The sequence below is a fragment of the Rhinolophus sinicus genome, linkage group LG12 (assembly GCF_036562045.2).
Source record: "Rhinolophus sinicus isolate RSC01 linkage group LG12, ASM3656204v1, whole genome shotgun sequence".
Taxonomy (NCBI): Eukaryota; Metazoa; Chordata; class Mammalia; order Chiroptera; family Rhinolophidae; genus Rhinolophus; species Rhinolophus sinicus.
In genome coordinates, this window is record NC_133761.1 from 31,229,057 (window position 1) to 31,249,536 (window position 20,480).

The 20,480-nt window shown below is 40.2% G+C and overlaps 2 protein-coding genes across 10 annotated transcripts in view; one reads left to right on the forward strand and one right to left on the reverse strand.

The window, feature by feature from the left end:
* The first annotated feature begins 699 nt into the window (after positions 1-699).
* COX6C (cytochrome c oxidase subunit 6C) lies at positions 700-13,062 on the forward strand. 2 transcript variants are annotated; one of them, XM_074316470.1, is made up of 4 exons: positions 700-801; positions 2,309-2,438; positions 3,821-3,949; positions 12,825-13,062. In XM_074316470.1, the coding sequence occupies exons 2-3, from the start codon at positions 2,325-2,327 to the stop codon at positions 3,932-3,934; spliced, it is 228 nt and encodes a 75-aa protein (XP_074172571.1). In that variant the 5' UTR covers positions 700-801; positions 2,309-2,324; the 3' UTR covers positions 3,935-3,949; positions 12,825-13,062. The 2 variants fall into 2 exon arrangements, with proteins under 2 accessions (XP_074172571.1, XP_074172572.1); XM_074316471.1 differs by lacking the exon at positions 700-801 and adding an exon at positions 875-1,149.
* A 582-nt stretch (positions 13,063-13,644) lies between these two features.
* The window catches only part of VPS13B (vacuolar protein sorting 13 homolog B), a 737,914-nt gene continuing 731,078 nt past the window's right edge, over positions 13,645-20,480 (reverse strand). For all 8 annotated transcript variants that reach the window (XM_074316465.1, XM_019757646.2, XM_019757649.2 and 5 more), the window contains exons 60-62: positions 19,950-20,052; positions 19,165-19,414; positions 13,645-15,423 (exon numbers count right to left, since the gene is read on the reverse strand). In XM_074316465.1, coding sequence (XP_074172566.1) covers positions 15,175-15,423; positions 19,165-19,414; positions 19,950-20,052 — 602 coding nt within the window. In that variant the 3' untranslated portion in view covers positions 13,645-15,174. The remainder of the gene's footprint in view (positions 15,424-19,164; positions 19,415-19,949; positions 20,053-20,480) is intronic.

The window sequence follows — 20,480 nt, forward strand, 5'->3', positions numbered from 1 at the left end:
GCAGAGCCTGTTATACAGTAAATGCGTATTTAATGTATGTTGAGTCAATACCCTGTATCTTTTGTGTCCTAGTGTATCTTCCAGTGCTTGGGGATTTGATTTAAATAACACCTTTCAAATCCAGGTTATTCCAATAACAATTAAGTCCCCCCACCCCTAAAGCACAAGAGCCTTGCCCTTATACACTGCTTTCAATAAACTTCCAGTTGCCTTCCTTTAAAACACTTGTCTTTTATTAAAAACCCCACTCAAATACTTCCATCAAAATTTGCTCAGCTCTGCCAGGTTGGTAATTTCTTCTGCAGTACCTGGGTCATGTCTGCCTTGTAGCACCCACCGTTTGGGATTGGTATTAATATATTTATGTCTGTCTCATTTGCTGGGCTGTCCAAACCAAGTGGTTATTCACATAGTGTCGTTAGAATGAAAATGTCAGTCTGTGAACTTGGTTCTGGCAATCCATGGGCCCAGGATGATTTTTACTGCATTTGTAACTGTACACAAAAACCAAACATATTAAATATCTTTGGATTCTCTAATAAATTAATGTAAACTCTTTATATAAATAAGATTAATATTTCCAGTTTATTAAGGAAACCGACTCAGCAGGTCAAGCCCTAAATCCAAAGTCACACAGATTAGATAACCACACGGGTAAACTTCAGCTGTGAACGGCGGGAGGCGCGCCAGAGGATGTTTGAACTCTTTCGGCCACCGTCGCCCCTCCGCGTCCTCTATTTGTGCGCCTGCGCGCTGCCGGAGCGGCGTCCATTTCTCCATCCGGAAGGACGTTGGTATTAGGTAGGGTGAGTTGTGTCTTCTTTGAGCCCCTCTTTGAGGTTCCCATAACTACCGCCTCCAGCTGCCTGCTCTCTGTATGCCTTGGATTTGAGTCGTGGCTCAGCATCTCTGCGATCGGGGAGCCTCGGACCTCTCGCCCGCGTCGACCCCTGAGCGACCCCTGAGCGACCTTAGGAGGGCGGCTGGGGTCCCGCGGGGTCTGGGTGTGCTGCGGACACCTCGAGGAACCTGGCAGGCTTCGGAGGCAGCCGACTCGGTCCCAGTACCTGCTGTGTTTTTCCCCCAGTCAATGTGACCTTGGCTGGGTCATTTGACCGGTCTGGCCCTAGTGGTTCCACCTGTAAAAAGGTGGGCTTACTTAGTCGTTATGAGGCCTGAGGGTCAGCGTAGGGCAAACAGCCAGCAACGCTGGCGCTCGGTGGGTGATCTCTGTGTGGTAGCGTTTGTGAAGGGTTACGGTGCTTGTTGCAGGAGGGAAGGACCGGGCTTCCAGCAGCCTCCCCCCGCCCCCTCCTGCGGGGAAGGCGCAGGCGCCGCGGCCTTGGGGCCCTGGGCTCAGGCCGGCCGCGCGGTGGTCACCAGGTGGGCCCTCGAGGGAACTACTGGGTTCCCATCCGAGTTTTAATCGCTTCGGGTGCTCCAGTTTCCTCATCAGTAAAGTGGAAATAACATTTCACAGAATTGTGTCCAAGACTAAATGAGTTGATAGTAAGTTTGTAGAAGAGTAAATGCTGTAAGTGCGTTTACACTTGTCAGTCTGCAGCCACTGCTTATCTTCTCAGTAGTTGGTAGAGATTTTTGTTTGTAGTTTTCACTTAACATATACTATTGTGCTGCAGTTACCTTATTTAGGGTTGTGGTTCAGCATGTGAGGGGGAGGGGGGGGAAGATGAAGCAGGTGTGGGAGTTCCCAACACATCCCCCAAGATGTGCTGTTGTGGTCTGGATTGTTTTGAGCTAAGGACACTTGTAGCTTCAGGCTCAAGAGAAACTCTGCCCCTCCCTTTAACTACCTAGAAGAACTTGAATTAGGTGCCTTGCTCATAAGAGATTATCATTTGACCCACCTATATGGCAGAGCAAACTTTCATCTGCTCTTAATCATTTCTGCCATGACCCTTTGAGGCCCCCAAGGTGCATCACCTCTTCCCTAGCTTAGAATGTCTTAAATACCTAGATCCCCTTTCTATCTCTGAACCTCTTGTGTATGTGAGATCTTTGACTCTCTCATGAATGCAGGATTCCCATACATATATATGTATTAAATTTGGTTATTTTCTCTTGCTAATCTCTCTCATGTCTATTCGATTATTACAACAGCTGGAAGAACTTTGAGGGTAAAGGCTGTTCCTCCCGCACAAGGCTAAGCCATTATACATCTTAGGCTTTGTAGGAGTCAGTCCACTATCCTTCCTGTGCCTCCCTAGGTACTAAAAATGCATTTTGCGTGAGGATTCTTTAGATATCTTATTAAAGCTCTAATAATTTTGTTCATTTTGACTACCAGGGAGAAAATAGCTACCATGTCTTCCAGTGCTTTGGCGAAACCTCAGATGCGTGGCCTTCTGGCCAAGCGTCTGCGATTTCATATTGTTGGAGCAGTCCTTGTTTCTCTGGGGGTTGCAGCTTTCTATAAGGTATGTTTGATTGTTACTTTGTCCTTATGGTCCAAAAATGTGTTTTAAATTTTAAAATGTATTCTATTTTTTAAGTAATTTAGAGTCTTTTAAAGAAACTCTTTAATGTGCTTCTTCCTCTGACCCTTTCTCCACTCACTTCATGTGACAGGAAAGTACCGCATTCTCCAGATAGTTCTCCATCTTTAAATAAAGTTATATTAGTGTGTTAGAGCTGCCATAACAAAGTACCACAAACTGGGTGGCTTCAACAACAGAACTTTATCTTATTTTCTGTTCTGGAGGCTAGAAATCCAAGATCAAGGTGGCTCCAGGATTGATTTCTTCTGAGGCCTTTCTCCTTGGCTTGTAGAGGGCTGTCTTTGTCCTCATGTGGTCCTCTGTATTAGCCCGTTTCTGACGGAATTTTTTCTTATAAGGATACTATTCATAGTGGATTAGCACCCACCCCCAAAGACCTCAGTTTAATTACCTCTTTAAAGACCATATTTTCAAACACATGAATTTTGGGAGACACTATTCAGTTTATAACACAGGCTGTAATTGTTTTATTTAAGCAGAGGGATATGAGGAAGACAGTTCTATTTGGTACTGTTAAAAGCTGCTGATTAAATTTGAAGATTAATTGGCTGTATTAAGCAGTTCATGAATTAGCAGCTTCCCATTTAGCCACTAGAAGGGAGCTCCCGGCTTTGTCTAAAATGGAATGCTTTTATAGAAAAGAAGGGTGGGGCAAGGAAGCTATTAAAAAAGGTTTGTTTTTAAACCAGGACTTGGTAAGATTTTTTATCATGCATGTTGCCTCTTTCTCTGGGAGGGGATGGAGAGGGCCCATGTGACAGATTACCTTGCTGGTGCTTGGCCAGAAAACTTGACTAGTTGATTAAAATGATTTCTGGAATAGGTTGCTACAGTACTTAGGTCAGGTATCCTGGGCTTTATTTAGTACAAGTGATGCCATTTTGGGCTTCTGGCCTGTTTAACAGCACCTTGAAGAATTGTTGCCATAGAATACATTTTAACCCTTTGTCTTCTATAGATTTTAACATTCTGCCTTAAAAAAATTTTTTTGTGTGTGTGGCAAAATACACATAACATGAAATTTGTTGCTAGTCTGCACCCCTCCCTCTCCCCCTACCCCCCCAGCACGCAGACACCCAACAAAAGGAATACCTCTCTAGGCAAGGAGGGTCCCTCCTGCTAAGTAGTTTCCCTGAGACATTGTTCTCTTTCCTTGCATGTGTCAATGCCTTCACCCTTTGTCTTAGGAAACAGAGGGTTCAAGATAAAGATGAACACATATTGTGGTTTATGTTGTCTTTACATATTAAGTTTCTAATAATCTAAAAAAATAAGCCCTAATGGGGTATGCTACTTTTTAGTTTGCTGTGGCTGAACCAAGGAAGAAGGCATATGCAGATTTCTACAGAAATTATGATTCCATGAAAGATTTTGAGGAGATGCGGAAGGCTGGTATCTTTCAGAGTGCAAAGTGATTTCGGAGTGTAAAGGTAATATTATTTGAAGTTACTGTTTAAAAACTTTTTTTGTGGTAAAACACAAAATTTACCATTGTAACTATTTTTAAATGTATAGTTCAGTAATTAAGTACAGAGGGTGCCAAAAAAATGTATACACATTTTAAGGAAAAAAACTATTAAAATTGTAATACTCAGTATAAGCCGATTGCAAAAGATGAATACAAGTCACAAATGCTATTGCAAGAGGTGCTCCAAGTGGTTACCATTGTTCCGGATACCAGGACCGGGAAGAACCCAAGTGGCACTCAGAGAGTTAGGAAGGTCAACTTTATTACGCCGGCGGGCTCAGCGGGATCCTTCCCAAAAGACTGAGCCCTAGCAAGGTTTTGAGCAGGTTTTTATGGGTTGGGGACTTCCTTTAGTCGGGGAAGGGGCAGGTGTCATCTGGTGATTGGCTCGGGGTGTGGCTTGGAGGGGGTTATGTGGAAGTGGCTGGGGCTTAGGCTGGGACTTCTCTCTCCGCTCCGGCCACCATTTTAGGTTAGTTTCCCCATCACCATTAACGTCTAGACACTTCTGGTTACCGTGAACTATCACTTGAGCAACGTTGACCAAAGTGTTCATATTTTTCTGGTACCCCTGGTATAATCACATTGTTGGACAACCAATCTCCAGAACTCTTTATCTTGCAGCATTGAAACTCTGCACCCATTAAACAACTCCCTATTCCTGGCAACCACATTCTGCATCATATCGTATTTATCTTCTTGTGACTGGCTTGTTTCATTTAAAGTAATGTCCTCAAGATTCATCTTGTTGCAGCATGTCAGAATTTCCTTTTTAAGGCTAAATGTTGCAGTTTATGTGTATACCACATTTTGTTTATTCATTGCTTCCATCTTTTGACTATTGTGAATAATGATGCTATGACGTTTGTAAATATCTCTTTGAGACCTTGCTTTCAATATTTTTGAGTAAATACTCAAGTGGAGTTGCTAGATCATATGCTAATTCTATGTTTAATTTTTTAAGTATCCGCCATACTATTTTTACACAGTGGCTGTAGCATGTTATACTCTACCAGCAGTGCAAAAAGAGTTCCGCAGTGCACTTTTTTTTTTTTTGAGAGTTCCCATCCTAATAGATATGAGGTGGTATTTCATTGTGTTTTTTATTTCCATTTCCATAATGATTAATGATGTTGAGCATCTTCTCTCATGCTTGTTGACCATTAGTATATGTTCTTTGGAGAAATGTCTGTTCTAGTCCTTTGCCCGTTTTTAATCTGATTGGTTTTTGGTGAGTTGTAGTTCTTTAAATCCTATATGATTTGCAAATATTTTCTCCCATTCTGTGGATTGCCTTTTCACTCTGTTGATTGTGTCCTTTGATGAATAGACATTTAAATTTTGATGGAGTTAATTTTGTAATTTTTCTTTTGTTGCCTGTGCTTTTGGTGTCATCTAGGAAATCATTGCTGAATCCAATATCATAAAGCTTCTCTTATGTTTCCTTCTAAGAGTTTTATAGTTTTAATTCTTACCTTTAGGTGTTTGATCCATTGAGTTAATGTTTGGTATGATGTCAGAGGAGGGTCCAGCTTCATTCTTTTGCATGTGAATATCTGGTTTTCTCAACAGCATTCGTTGAAAAGTTTGTCCTTTCCCCCACGGGATGGTCTTGGCACCTTTGTCGGTAATTTTTTACTGTATTTGCAAGGGTTTATTTGGGGGCTCATTGTATTGCATTCATTTATGTTTCTTTATGCCAGTACCACATTATTTAGCTTTTTATAGTAAGTTTTGAAATCAGGAAGTGGTAGTCTCTAACTTTGTCTATTTTATGATTGCTTTAGATGTTTAAGGTCCCTTGATAGTCTTTATGAATTTTAGGATGGATTTTTCTATTTTTGCAAAATTCAACTGGGATTTTGATAGGGATTACATTATATATGTGGATCACATTGGGTAGTATGGACCTCTTAACAATTATAAGTGTTCCAGTTCATGATTATAAGATATCTTTCCATTCAGTTGTGTTTTTAATTTCTTTCAGCAATGTTTTGTAGTTTTGTAGTAAACAAGTCTTGCCTTTGTGGTTAAGTGTATTCCTAAGTGTTTTATTTTCTGTGGCTATTGTAATTGGAATTGTTTTAATTTTCTTGTCTGATTATTCATTGTTAGTGTGTAGAAATGCAGCTGATTTTTGTCTCTTGATTTTGTATCCTGCAACTTTGCTGAGTTAGTTTATTCTCTTTTCTTTGGAATTTTTAAGGTTTTCTATATGTAAGATTAGGTCATCTGAAAACAGGTAGTTTTACTTCTTCTTTTACAATTTGGATGTCTTTTGTTTCGTTTTCTTGCCTTATTGCTTTGGCTGGGACTTCCCAGTACTATGTTGAATAGAAGTTGTAAGAGCGGGCATCCTTGTGTTGAATCCTTGTATTCCAGGAGTAAAGCCCACTTGGTCAAGGTGAATTGTTTGCTACTGTGTTTCCCCGAAAAATAAGATCTAGCTGGACCGTCAGCTCTAATGTGTCTTTTGGAGCAAAAATTAATATAAGACCTCGTCTTACAGTAAAATAAGACCGGGTCTTATATAATAACATAATATAACATAATATAGCATAGTATGATGTGATGTGATATAATACTAGGTCTTATATTAATTTTTGCTCCAAAAGACGTATTTATTAGAGCTGATTGTCCGGCTACGTCTTATTTTTGGGGAAACAGGGTAGTATTTGGTAAGGATTATTGCATCTGTATTCATCAGGGATATTGTTCTGTCTGGCTTCGGTATCAGCATAATGCTGGCCTTGTAGAATGTTTTTATTCTTTAATGAGATGATCAGTCAAATGTGTCCATTAAAGGAGACAGAGTTTCAGAAAAACATGGTAGGGGCAGTATCTACAGGCTCAGAAATGTTTTCTAAGGTGTCAAAATAACTTAATACACAGAAAGTAAAAATATGTAATACATAGTGTAAATTTGGAAGTGTTCCCTCCTCTTCAGTTTTTTTGGAAGAGCTTGAGGAGAATTGGTGTTAATTCTTTAAATGTTTGGTAGAATTCGCCTGTGAAGCAATCTGATCCTGAGCTTTGCTTTGTTGGGAGGTTTTTGATTACTGATTCAATTTCCTTACCAGATAGATATAGGTCTGTTTATATCATCTGCCTGATTAATTTCTTGGTAGGGTGTGTGTTTCCAGGAATTCATTTCATGTAGCTTATCTAACTGGTTGATAGTACAATTGTTTATAGTATTTAACAATCCTTTTTATTTCTGTAAAATAAGTTGTAATGTCTTTCATTTCTATTTTTAGTCTTCCACTGTGATCAGAAAAGATACTTTGTATGATTTCAATATTTTATAATCTCTATATAGATTATTTTATAATCTATATATAATCTAAGTCTCTTTTTATGGCCTAACGTGGTCTTTCCTGGAGAATGTTCCATATGTAGTTGAGCATTGTGTTGTTTTTGTTGGGTGGAATGTTGTGTATCTGTTAGGTCTAAGTAGTAGGTTCAAGTCCTCTATTTTCTCCCCCCTCCCCCATGTTTTAAGGTATATTTTTGTTTACAAAGCTAGGTACACTTTTTTCACGAAAATGAGTAATCTGATTACTCATTTTTGTGAAAAAGTATATAAATACATGAGTGTTACAGGAAATTCTATATAGTAAAACACTAGAAATTGATACGGTAAACATTTGCTACTTTTTCCTATGGCAATACTACTGTCATTTAAAGCTTAAATACTGGTTTTAACTATCCCCTATAAAATAACTACTAAAATGCTGAAAATTAATTTTTCTATGAACAAGATTGGTATATTAAAAATAGATTCAGCACATTCTTATAATAATGACCACTATAATCAAATGCAGCCTTAATTTTCCCTAAGATCTGCGTTATTTATTGTCAAAATTTAAAAAATAATTATCACAGGTTAAGGTAGCTGTAAAAATAACAGCATTTTAACATTATGTTGTGAAGAAATGCTCCTCTAAGGTAGAGGAGAATAAGCCTAATTACATTATATGGACTTGCTGCCCTTGATCTTTATTTTAAATGGAGAGAGCCAGGTGCATTGAAGGTTAATTGGAGAACTGGAAAGGCATCCAGAAGGCTGTTCTTTTCAGGTCATTTCAGAGGCTGTGGCTGCTCTTTTTGCTCTTCTTCAGTTTAAAGACATGTCAGGACATAAAGGATGACTTGGTAGCAGAAAATATATTGATCATCCGTTTGAACCATTCCATGCTTTTGTAATATGCAGTGAACAAAATCAGAGATGTCAAATGCAAGATCTTGATCGATTAATCCTAGAACCACATCTGTGCAATCAGGGTCCCTAAACATCCAAAGCCAGTGCGCAGTGTGTGATGATTGGGCCCAATCTGGGAATGTGTCTCATTCAAGAGATAAAAGCAAGTTCTGTGGCTGAGGTGGTAGTGCTTTGTGGTCTAGCCAGGCAGTGAAATTCGGATGAAAAATGTCACACCTCCTGTCACACCACATCTGAATATCTTCAGGGGTCATTGCCCTTACTGAAGCCCTTCAGCTGCTGCATTGTCACAAGAGCCAGCCGAAGCCTGTCGCTGACCATTGTTTTTTTTTTGGCCTAGGATGTTAGGCCAGTAGTGCTGGCATTTGATGTTTTCTCCTTCTTGGGTCATCATGGCTGTCACTGGAATTTTGTTCCCAAATCACTTTCTAGAAATTGCCAACAGTTGTAGGGAGAGGCCCTTGGTAGGCAGTATAAACAAACTTTTCTTTTCCCACTGGTATCTTAATGAAGCTGGTGTTGATATATCCACTTTCATCTCTAAGAGTCATTCTTGTAGCAGCATAGGAAAGTATATTTTTATATTGGTTCTTCTGTTTTCCTTAGTTTGTCCAATTAGGCACTGATCTGAAGGTTTTAATTCTTGAAGATTCTCCAGTTTCTTAGGAGTTCCTCGATGTAGTAAACCCCACAACATTCAAATGACTGATTTCAACTTGGTACCAGTGTGTTTACCAGAGGGAGGCATATTGACGGTAAGGAGTGCAGCAAGCTCTCACTTGTCAGAAGGGAATGATCTTTATTGGAATCTTCGAGGTTTTTTCTGTTGGCAGTTCATCACTTCCCCGTGTTATTTCATCATCATCAGTCTTCCTTTCTTGTGACTTGAATTAAGCTTTCACTTTTTACTTTTTCTTTACAATACAATATTCTTCACTGCCGTTCATTTTGGTAAAGGTGATCCATCACAGTCTGTATCTTCTGCTATTTCTTCACATAACTTCCCCTTGGTTTTCAGTGAACCTAGAACACAGTCATCTCCTGCTGCATTGTTGTAGTTTAAGAGATTCTGGGCTTCCTCATCCACAACATCCACAACATCGACTGGATAACTTCCGATTCTTGAGGATCATCATAAATACCGTCTTCTCGTAGATCACATTCTTTTCTTAATGATCTTGTCTGGTTCTTCTAGCTGGTATTGGCATCACTTACTATTACGGTAGAGCTGTATATCTCTCCCTTCAGTTCTGTTAGTGTTTGCATCATATATTTAGAAGTTCTGATGTTTGGGGGATATGTATTTTTAATTGTTCTCTTGGTGAATTGGCCCTTTTCATCTTTATACAGTGCTGTACTTTGTCGTAACACTTATTGTTAGTTTGTTTTTTCTGATAATAGTGTAGCCAGCCACCCTTGTTTTCTTTTACTATTTGTATGGACTGTCTCCTTTCACTTTCAAATTATGTGTCCATAGAGCTAAAATGAATCTCTAGTAAATAGCATATATTTGGATCTCGAGTACCTTCCTTTAGTTGATTTTTTTTTAAAGTGACATTTTGAATCCCTTTCATTTCGTTTTGTGTATATTCTATGGATATTTTATTTGTGGTTACCATCAAGCTTACATACAATGTGCTAAAATTGTTCCAGTCTATTTCAAACTGATAACTTCAGTTATGTACAAAAATTCTTTTAACAACTCTGCTCTCCAACTTTATTATTGTCAAAAATTTATATATTGTGCACCCATTAACAGATATTTTTATGCTTTTGTCTTCTAAAGTTTACAAAATTAAAAGTGGAGTTATGAAACAATTAAAATATTGGCTTTTATATTTGTCCATATATTTACTTTTACCAGAGAACTATATTTTCACATGGCTTGTGTACTTTTACTTCAACTTGGAGAACTCCCATTGTAGGCCTGGTATTAATGAACTCCTTATTTTTTAGCTTTTGTTTATCTGGGAATGTCTTTAATTTCCGTCTCATTTTTGAAGGACAGTTTGGCTGGATATAGTATTCTCTGTGGACGGGTTTTTTTTGTGAGCACTTTAAATGTTATCTGACAGCCTTCTGACCTGCAAGGTTTGTGCTGAGAAATCCACTGATAATCTTACCAGAAGCTCCCTTATAGATTGTGAAGCAATTTTGTCTTGCTGCTTTCAAGATTCATTATCGTTGGTTTTTGACAGTTTGATTATGAAGTGTCTTGGTGTGGGTCTTTTTGGGTTCATCCTACTGCCAAGTAACGTCTTTTATTTGTATACCATTTCTTTCTTCAAATTTGGGAAGTTTTTGTCCATTGTTTCTGCCCCTTCTCTTCTGGGACTTCCATAATGCGTATGTTTGTCTTTGGGTGGTGTCCCATAAGTCCTTTAAGCTCTCGTTTTCTTTATTCATTTTGTTTTTGCTTCTCAGACTTAATAATTCAAAAGGACTGTTTTCAGATTTGTTGAATATTCTGTTTGAGTCTGTTGTTGAACACCTTTAGTGAATTTTGCAACCCAGTTACTGTATTCAGTCAAATTTCAATTTTTAAAATAATTTTTTATTTCTTTGTTGATACTCATTCTGTTCATGTATTGTTTTCATGATTTCATTTAGTTGTCAGTTCTTTCCTCATTGAGCATATTTAAGACATTTATTTTAACGTCTTTGTCAAGTAAATCAGAGGCATGTGCTTCATCAGTGTCAGTTTCTGAAGATGTATTTTGTTCCTTTGAATGGGCTGTGTATGGCTTGTATGGTTTGTGATCTTACGTTGAAATTTTGGCATTGGATTAAACAGCCACCTCTCCTGTTGTTTGCAGACTGGCTTCATGCAGGGGAAGACCTTCCCTAAACAGCTTGGCATAAAGTTAATTTTTGTGTTCAAATCATTTCACATGTTATTATTAATTGCTAGATAGGCATTAGGAAAATCACACTTTTTAACAGTGCTTTAAAAAGTTTGACACCTTTGGTTAGTTGGGTGTTCATAAGTCACTTGGTGCAAAGTCCTTATGCCTCATGGACAGTGTGAATTAAGGTTTTATGTCTAGAAAAGGATGGAAGGGATTGTGGGCTGATGAAAGGTCATCCACTAAATTGATGTGACAGCATGTGTCAAGTACCTGATGAAACTATTCATACTTGGTAATCTTATCATTCGTGTATTGAACTTTATTTAGGCTCAACCAAAAAGCAATATAGAACAATATTACTGTGTTTCCCCAAAAATAAGACTTAGCTGGACAATCAGCTCTAATGCGTCTTTTGGAGCAAAAATTAATATAAGACCTGGTCTTATTTTACTATATAAGACCCGGTCTTATAGTAAAATAAGACTGGGTCTATAGAACTTCACCTCACCTCACCTCATCACCACACACTACCATAAGACATAACAAAACACATAACCACATAACATAACATAAAAAACCGGGTCTTATATAATGATATGTAATAATCATAAAAGACCAGGTCTTATATTAACTTTTGCTTCAAAAGACGCATTAGAGCTGATTGTCTGGCTAGGTCTTATTTTCGGGGAAATGGGGTAAGTAGACTTAGATTCTCTCCAACACCCCAGTGAGTTTGATGTGACCAGGGGAATGTGAATCTGCTGGTTTTTCAGGCAGACTGTACCTGAATGAGTATTCCAGCTGGTATATGTATGTTTTCCAGGATCTGGGGGATGGGGAGTGGGGGAGACTTACTGCACTGGACTTCGATCAGTTTTCTGATAGACTGAAGGATAATTTTGATGAAGTAATTTTTGCCTAATAATAAGATTCAATTCTATAATCCGTTTCTATAGTTTATCTTAAGTCAATATATGAACTATAGATAGATGCATACACTAAATTAGCCATAGAATTACTTAGGAAAAGTAGAAAGATCTTTATTTTCAGTGGTTGGAAAATTGCCTTATTCATAACCACACTGTTTGGTGCATTAGAAATGATATTCACAAAGTAACATGAAGAGATTATTTTGTAATAGAAAATTAAGAATGTAAAAGATGATCTATGTTAAATAGCACAGAAAAAAAGACTGAAGGTAAAAAGATCAAGAAAATATTAATGGTTCTGTGTGGAATCTTAATCTGGACATTTCTGTTTTCTTATACCTTGGAAATTTTCAAATTTTCCACAGTGGGTATGCATTTCATGGTCAGATGTTAACAGGATGATTTTTAAATGTTAGATTTTTACCTTTTGTATATAAGAAGTTGATCGTGTTGAAAAACCAGTAAGAAAAAGAAAAATGGATTTGGAGATAGAAATAGAAATTGTTTAGATGGACTGCTGCTTATAAAAACGGTGTGTGTGTAAGAGAGGAATGAAGAGGAATGGGCTTCAGAGATACTGAAGAAGCACGATTTGGCAAATGAAAGCAAGAGACCAGAGTAAGGTGTGGTAATGCCTGGAAGGGAAAAGGCTGGGCAGGGAGCTTGCTGGAGAATGGCCCTGGAGCCCAGGCTGCCTGAACTGGGCTTCTGCCGGGCTAAAGGTGAGTAAGCCAAGTGTGGGCTCCACTAGAGGAATAGACCGCAGGTGATCTCAGGGGTGGTGACACACTGAGAGAATGCTTGTCATTAACTTATTCACTGTGTTTTTCTCCACAGAATGTCTTTGAGTTGACTTCCATGGAAGTTTGTCGCTGACCTGTGTTCCTGAGCTATGAAACATGGATATTTGGGCTAAGGGATAGTTTCTCTTGATAAATAAACAAATGTTGTAGACAGTAAATCTTTTGCTCGGTTATTGATATAATTCTGGGTACTTGCATTAGAATTGGTTAGGGATTTTAACTGTTTACCTTATGAATCCTTGATTTCCGTATTAAAACTTTAATTGAGGACATTTTTGATTGATGTGACGTTTTGTCCATTTCATTGAGATACTGCTAGGTAGTTTCTTGGTCCTGTGCCATCGATTTAAGGGGTCTACATGAGCCCGCATTATTACTGTGGGCTCTTAGAAGAGACAGAGCCAGACCCTTGGGCTTATTTGGTAGCTTTGATGGATCAACTTCCAAACAGGTAGTAACAGATAATTGAAATTTAAGGTTCTTTACTCAGTATTACTTTATTAAAGAGCTAACAGCATATCCATGCAATTTGGAATATGTATCTAGTTGTGTTAGTTACTTAACTGGAATGGCTAATGACTTAACAATATGCTAACTTTTTGGAAGAGGTCTTAGGGCCTTTCTCTTGTTTATTACTGTTTTGTTGTTGTGATCAAAGTGATACCGCAGAGAACTTTAAAAATCAAATTTATTTTATCCAAAGCTAATTTAATCACTGTTGTCATTTTATAACAAAAACTGTAGCTTTTTTAACTTGAAATCCTTGAGCTCCTAATGTGAGCTGAATTAAACCCAGGTATTAGTGGAAAACAGCATTTTAAAAACCCCTGGTAATAATACACATTTAGATGTAGTCAGTAATTCAAGGATTCCTTTTATTTTAAACAATTTTATGTAACAATTCTTAGAAGTAGTATGCAAAATTACTATAAAAGATGTAAGAATTAATACATATTTACATTCTTAGAAAGTTACTCTTGAGGTTAACTGACAAAACTGTCACTTTCCTAAATGAGTATGATACAACAAACTAATGGAGGAACCATTTTTTCTTATTTGGCCTGAATTGTCCAAATGGTCGTGGTCCTGGGCCATGGATGTAAGGGATCCATGAGCCCACATGACTACTATACTGCGGGCTCTTAGAAGAGACAGAGACTGTCTTTCCAATAAAATATACCCTTGGGCTTTATTGTCACTGTTTGGTAGCCTTGTTGGATCTAGCTTTCCAGAAGCAACTATTATTCAGTGACTTCGTATGGTCAATAACATGTGAGACTTCAGTTAAAGATCAATGGGCATTTGAAATTGAATTCACAACTGTAGGTAACAGGTTGTAGGCCCAAGTTTAGATGTACTCAGTAAATGTGTTTTAATTGGAGTCTTGAGAGATTTACTGAATATTAAAGATGATACCTGGTGACCCAATCCTGTTTTGAGCCAAACTCGTCGTGAAATGCAAAGTAATACTAACAGACACTGGGAATATCTTTATGGTTGAGCAAGTCAATTCAGCAAAATGAACTGTTTGGTCTGGTTCATTAAGGTTAATTTTGAGGTTCTTGGCGCCCCTTTAGTGCACCAGGGCAGTGTGAATCCTGCTAACCCCTTCCACAAGGGGCTGTCAAAGATAATTCCTAGTAGTGTTTATTTTAGTTTATGGAACTAAAAGTCACTTGAGCACTTTGGGTCTGTTTTTATCGGTAGACAAAAAAGATTTACTCTAAGCTTGACTTAGTAACACAAACTAGAAAAACATTTTTCCAGAATGTACCTGGATAGTCATGTTTGGTAAATTTCAGTAAAATGCAGACTTTAAAGTAGGAGTATACACATCAGCTTTCACTGAAAAGAATAGCATCACATATAAGTAACAAATACAACAAGTTAAATAATAAAACCTAAAAACGTAATTTCATTTAAAGAATCTAAACCTTTGCAGATGGAGGTTTTAGGTAAAGACAGTGTCTCAGCCTAAAATCAGATGCAACTGTGAATGAAGTTTTAATATTTCTCCATTTTAAGGCCTGACCACATTTTACATTAGAGTGGAGTGTTACCAGAGCCTAATTATAGTCGACATTTTAGCAAATATTGTAGAGCAAAAAGGAATGCAATTTCTACGTGTGGTAAGACTACAACATACATGATTGTGTTAATCATTGTTCCCACTGAAAGGAAGTTTTGTATCACTCCATTTTGTTACAGTATCTTAAGTTTTAGGGAGAAAGAGGAATCTGAATTAATTTTAGAAAAGGATAGAAAATTACCTATAACTATAGAAAAAGTGTTCGCCTTGTGTCCATATTTGATGTTAGAGTTGGGTTTCTTTTTCAAAAATAAATTGCACAATGAGGAATCAACACCTGAGAGGAGGGAACCCCTCAAGGGAACCCTTTCCTCAGGGCTTTATTTTTCACCATGGTAAATTTACTAATGAAGACTTGAGCAAAATGTGGATCCACCATATAATGGTACGTTTTCACAGTGGAGGGGAGAGGTTCCACAGCCAGCACAGGGCATGGTGTCTGCAGGGACGAACAGCTGGGGGCCAAGTGACAAGATGTCTTTGTGATGTAATCCACAAGTCTGTTGTACTGTTGCTCTGACAGTCTCTCTCGGACTCCATCCACCTGGGATCCAAAAATAAGAGATTTCTTTAGTTGCCAAACTCTCATAAGGAGATTTCCACAATTATCCGTTTTGCCTTCATACATTTCATACATTTTCAGGTTATTTAGTTAAAGCCATTTTATCCAAAACTTCTTTTTTGCCTCTAACTGGCAATACTACTGCAATTCCAGCAGTATAACAAGCTCTACGTGAGAGAAGAAAAAGACACCCTCCTTTGAATAAGCACTTGGTATTATGTAAAATCCCCATGTTTGAAGTTGATTTGATAACATTTTACTCATTAACTATTAAAACATCTGTCACTGCTCTTTACTAACCAGCCCAGGAACAAAGGTGTTCTCTGCTTAAATCTAATCACCATTAAACTAAGCTCTGAAATAAAGCTGTTTGCCCGTCTCCTCAAACCTCTTCAGACGGAACATTTTTGAGTTTGACAGAAAAGTGAAGAGCATCTCTTTCAAACCAGTGGCTTTGGACAGCATTAAAAAAATACCTTTTGAACTGTAACATTCTCTGTTTTTATAAATACTAGGATTTAAAGCCAGAGAAAATAAAACTGGGCAGAGGAAGGGGAAATTTTTATGGAAAAAAGGAGGATGCGAAGTACATTTATGGTTCATAAAAGTCTGGCTCATCTTCAGTGGAACTCAAATAGAACTGAGATATACTACCTAAGTTCTTAGGTGAGATTTCCTGAGAAAATACCCATCAAAGGCAGTTGTCGCTATAAATTCTTCCCACCCTGAAACTAGCTGGTGCATAAGCCGTTGATCTGTGGGAATCAGGTAGCCACTGACCTTTCCGGGTTCTTTAGTAAATGCTGGCAAGACCACTGGAAGAATTAAAACCATTTTAACGAGGGCGTTTTAGTTCTCCAAGTAGTGTAAAGAATTTCCGTGTTTCTGCGTAGGGCACAGAAACAGTGTGGCCAAGGTGTCTTAAAAGCTGCGGAAAGCCAGTGGGATGGTAGAAAGTGAAGGGGCCTGCCAGAATAGTAAGTAGGGATCTGTTAGAGTTTGGGTCTCGTATTTTTAAGCTTGAGAACAAAAATAAAGGCCCCCAAAGATTCACTGACACATGAAAGCTGTGCACCACCGGGCAAAAGCCAGAGCGCTGATGATATCATTTGATGGGGTCAGAATTCAGCTGGAAAGCTTTGAATACACAAAGTCTTAATTGCTCCTCCTGAACAGCAGCACAGGAAAACCCGTGTTGTGAAAGGAACCTGGCCAAGGAATAAATTGACCTTCTGACTCATTTTGAGCCTCTCATAAGGGATTTCGATGATGTGCCAGGCATATTAAGCAATTATTACCCTAAAAATGGCTGCATTTAACCAAGAAAAGCAAATGCTGATTTAAAAAAATCTGAATCCTGCCATATTTGAATATACTGAATGATGTCATCTACAAATTGATTCCTTTCAAAATTCAAAGGAGCTGTGTTTCCTAGTATCTAAAGCAAAAACCAGAAAGGCCATTTTATATAAAGATTTTATATAGTTTTCCCTGGAAAACAGCGGGTAGGCTGCTTCACCCAGCTTACATCTGGATTAGGTTGCTATGCACTGATGAGTGCGCCAACGGAGGAAAAGTCGTGTCAAGCAGCACTGAATGACACCACCCCCCGCCCCCCCAATTTAAAAAATACATGGGATTACGACACGTTTAAGGAAGGGTTTACTGTCTCAGAAAATAAATGAGTATTTTGTTCTGCAGCTCAGGTCTCCTTTGGGGTGACTGGGGGAGGTTAGAGTTTGGACACAGAACTGGGCAGTTAATTCTTGTTTCTTACGCAGAGCTGAGGGTAGATGTAAAGTGGAATAGATATTGGGAAAGCAGCGGAAGCAGAAGGCATACCAGGTAGCCAGCCTTTCTTTCCAGTTTCAGGTGCTGCTGGGTAAACTCGGCATCTGTCTTGTCTGTCTTTAATAGCTACCCTGCGGTTCCTGCTTTTTGTCCTGCCTCTGTCTTTGCCACCCTTTCATTCCAGCCCTCTGTTACCCCTGAACACCAGTGGCAACTGGTGTAGAGCATGCTGCCCAGTGTCAGTGCTCCTGCCTCAGTGATCCCATGGTCTCAATTAGGCCTTGGCAACTTGTTGGGGTGGTGACTGCAGATAGCATCTCACTAACCCCTGGAGAAACAGGTCTGTTTCCCTCCCGCTATGCTAATTCCCAGCAGTACCCTCAAACAGAAAAGCCGGAGAGAAGGATCACAATAGACAGTTCAACAGCAAAAGCTGAATCTCCAATCTCAGTAGTTTAGGATCTGAAATTGTTCCCAAGCAGCTATGGAATAATGATGGTGACAGACCCTCTTCAGAGCCCTGGCCGTTTCTTGTTAAGGACCAAGGACTTGAAGATAATGATACTATCTCCTGCCAAATCCTGTAGCCACATCACTGTTGCTTTATTGTCAACTAGATCAGAAGATTTTGGCAGATCTAATAAAGTCAGCCTGGACATCTGACCTCTGTTTATTCCCAGAAACTCATCAATTCGAAGCAGCATTGTAGTTTAGTGCCAAGCCCCAGCTTAAAGCCTGACTGATTATGATCCAAGAAACTAGAGAAATCTCAGTTGTTGTGCTTGGCTGCCTTCCATCTTCTCAGATAATTTTACCCAAACAGTGGTGTGAGGGAGACACAGGCTCTCCATACCAGGAAGAAAATAATGAAGGAATCGGGCAGGACCTTGTAGACACAGGTTTGCTGTCCTTTCCCAGGGCCACTCTGTCCCAGGTCAGGCCAGCAGGCTCCTCACTGCCCCTGATCCACACCTATCTTGCCAAGTGGGAAAAGATGTCTGTTTCTGAAGTCATCTCTTAGGGCTCCGTAGATCAGGCAATTAGCAGGGATGCCGGGGCAGAGAGCAGCTTCCCAGTGGGGCCCCTGCTCACCCCGGACTGGACTGCAGGCAGCTGGTGCTACTCTCATCAGTATGCCTGACCCCTGAACCCAGTATGCCTTGCCTGAACACCCATTCCACATCAACTAACGTGTGGCCAGGAGCCAGCAGCCAGAACATCTCAGGAGCTGTGTGGCCAGGGAGCTGCCCCAAGACAGTAAGCAACATCTCCAGGAGGTGCCTTGTGGGACTGACGGGAAACTGCCCTGTGGGGAGGGAGCACAGAGCCACACAGAACACAGAGCAGTGGATGGGGCAGAGATCTGTGTACGAAATTTTGACCCCACAAGTCACAGACCTCCTGGTTTGTGAACTTGCAAAGGTCTGGCCTACTGCCCATGCCGTTTCACTTATGACACCCTCACTTCTAAGGCGGCCTTCTCCAGGACCACGCACCTGCTGTAGCCACTTCCAGGCCACGTGCAGGCCCACGTGGGGCCTGTCTCATGGAGCAGCTGCATGGAATTGCTGCCTTGGTCCTAGTCCTTGTAAGACCTGCTCATTCTGGAGCTCCACTGTCCTGTCCTGTCGACTCCAGCACCCCAGCACCCCAGCCCCACAACGACCAAGCCTTGTTCAAGTCATATGGTAGCTTAGCCTGGGGCTGTGAGCCCACCTGGCCTCTTGCTGGCCTCTCCTGAAGGGGCCTCCTGAAGGCTCACAGGTACACCTGGCTGGGACTTCCCAACCCCCTTCTGCAAGCCCTTCGCCTCATACCCCCTCTGCAGCCAGTCCAGAGGCTGTGGGTTCACAGATGCCTGGTACCAGCCATCAGCCCACATCCCGACTTCGCTGGAAGCCAGCCCCAGTCACCCTGTTTTCTGAACTGTACCTCCACATCACAGGCCACTCTCGGCTGCTTGAGCTGCATGGTGAGTAGGTTGCTTTGCTTGCTGTCCTGGGCACAGTTGATCTCCGTGACAGGGAAGGCCTGCTGCTGTGTGTCCTCGCTGACACTCACCACGAAGAGCACTTCTGACGTTAGCAGCAAGCACCCTTCATGCTCCTGGCCTGAGTCCCGCACCAGAACCACTTCCAGGGCCATGTGGACTTCCGGTCTGCCCAGAGACTGAAGCATTTTCCTGTGTTAAAAGAGAAAAGTGAGGCTAGGAGCCAGCTTTGAAAAAACGGTCAATATTAGTGCTCACTGTTTGTACCAAGGGTTGGGCAATCCCACACATTGCTCCCCAAGGGCAAAGGGCCCTCACCAATCTAATTATTTTAGCTTGAAACGTAAGTGTCATTTTAATTCTCAAACTGATTCTGGTCAGCAAAGCCCAGCTACTTCTGGGGACAAAGATTTCCCTGGGCTCTGGTTAGTTCCTTTTCTTCCTATTACAGATGTTACCCCTAATTAGAAGGCTGGTTCCATAGAGAATCTCACACCCTCTTGTGGGCCCTGGCTTCCCTCCCAGTGAGCATCCTGAGTGGCAGACCCAGTTCTGAGGACAGCCACCTCTCCCTGGCTCTACGATGCCCCTGTGCTGCCTGAGACGCTGAAAATGATGGCTCCTCTTGGGCTCCCCTGGAAGTATGGCTGGTTAGCTCGAGAGCAAGCCAGGCCCTGTTAACACACAATGCGCATGTACAGTTGAGCAAGTGTCTCAATAATTTTACCAGACATATTTGACGTGGCTATTTGGAGCCTGGTCAGCATGTAGATCACTTGGCTGATAGCGTTGTTTGGGAAGCTGAGAAAGTCCAGCTCCATGTAAAATACCTGTGGTAAGAGAAGTAAGGGAGTTTTACTAGTTGTTTTCTGGAAAACAGTCCCCTGCTACAGTGATGTCATCTGCTTAGAGCCACCCATAAAATGCTGCAGATCCGAAATGATGTCACATCTTTGGAAGCAAGTGTACAGATAATCATTAAATACTGCAATGCTCTTAACCCCGGTGACTTTACATTAGCTACAAGCTGAAATCTTGTAGTCCATCATCGACTGGTAATTAGAGGAAGCATAACACTCCTGGGAGGCATCGGTCCTGAAAATGGCTTACCCATCATTTACAATGTATGTGATAAAAAAGTCAAGAATGTTAGTTGATGTTCTTGCTTAATATTAGACTACTTCTGTATCTACGCTGTGGCTGGTCAAATAATTAAAAAACACAGCACACACAGAGATGCACACAAAGGCACATGGTT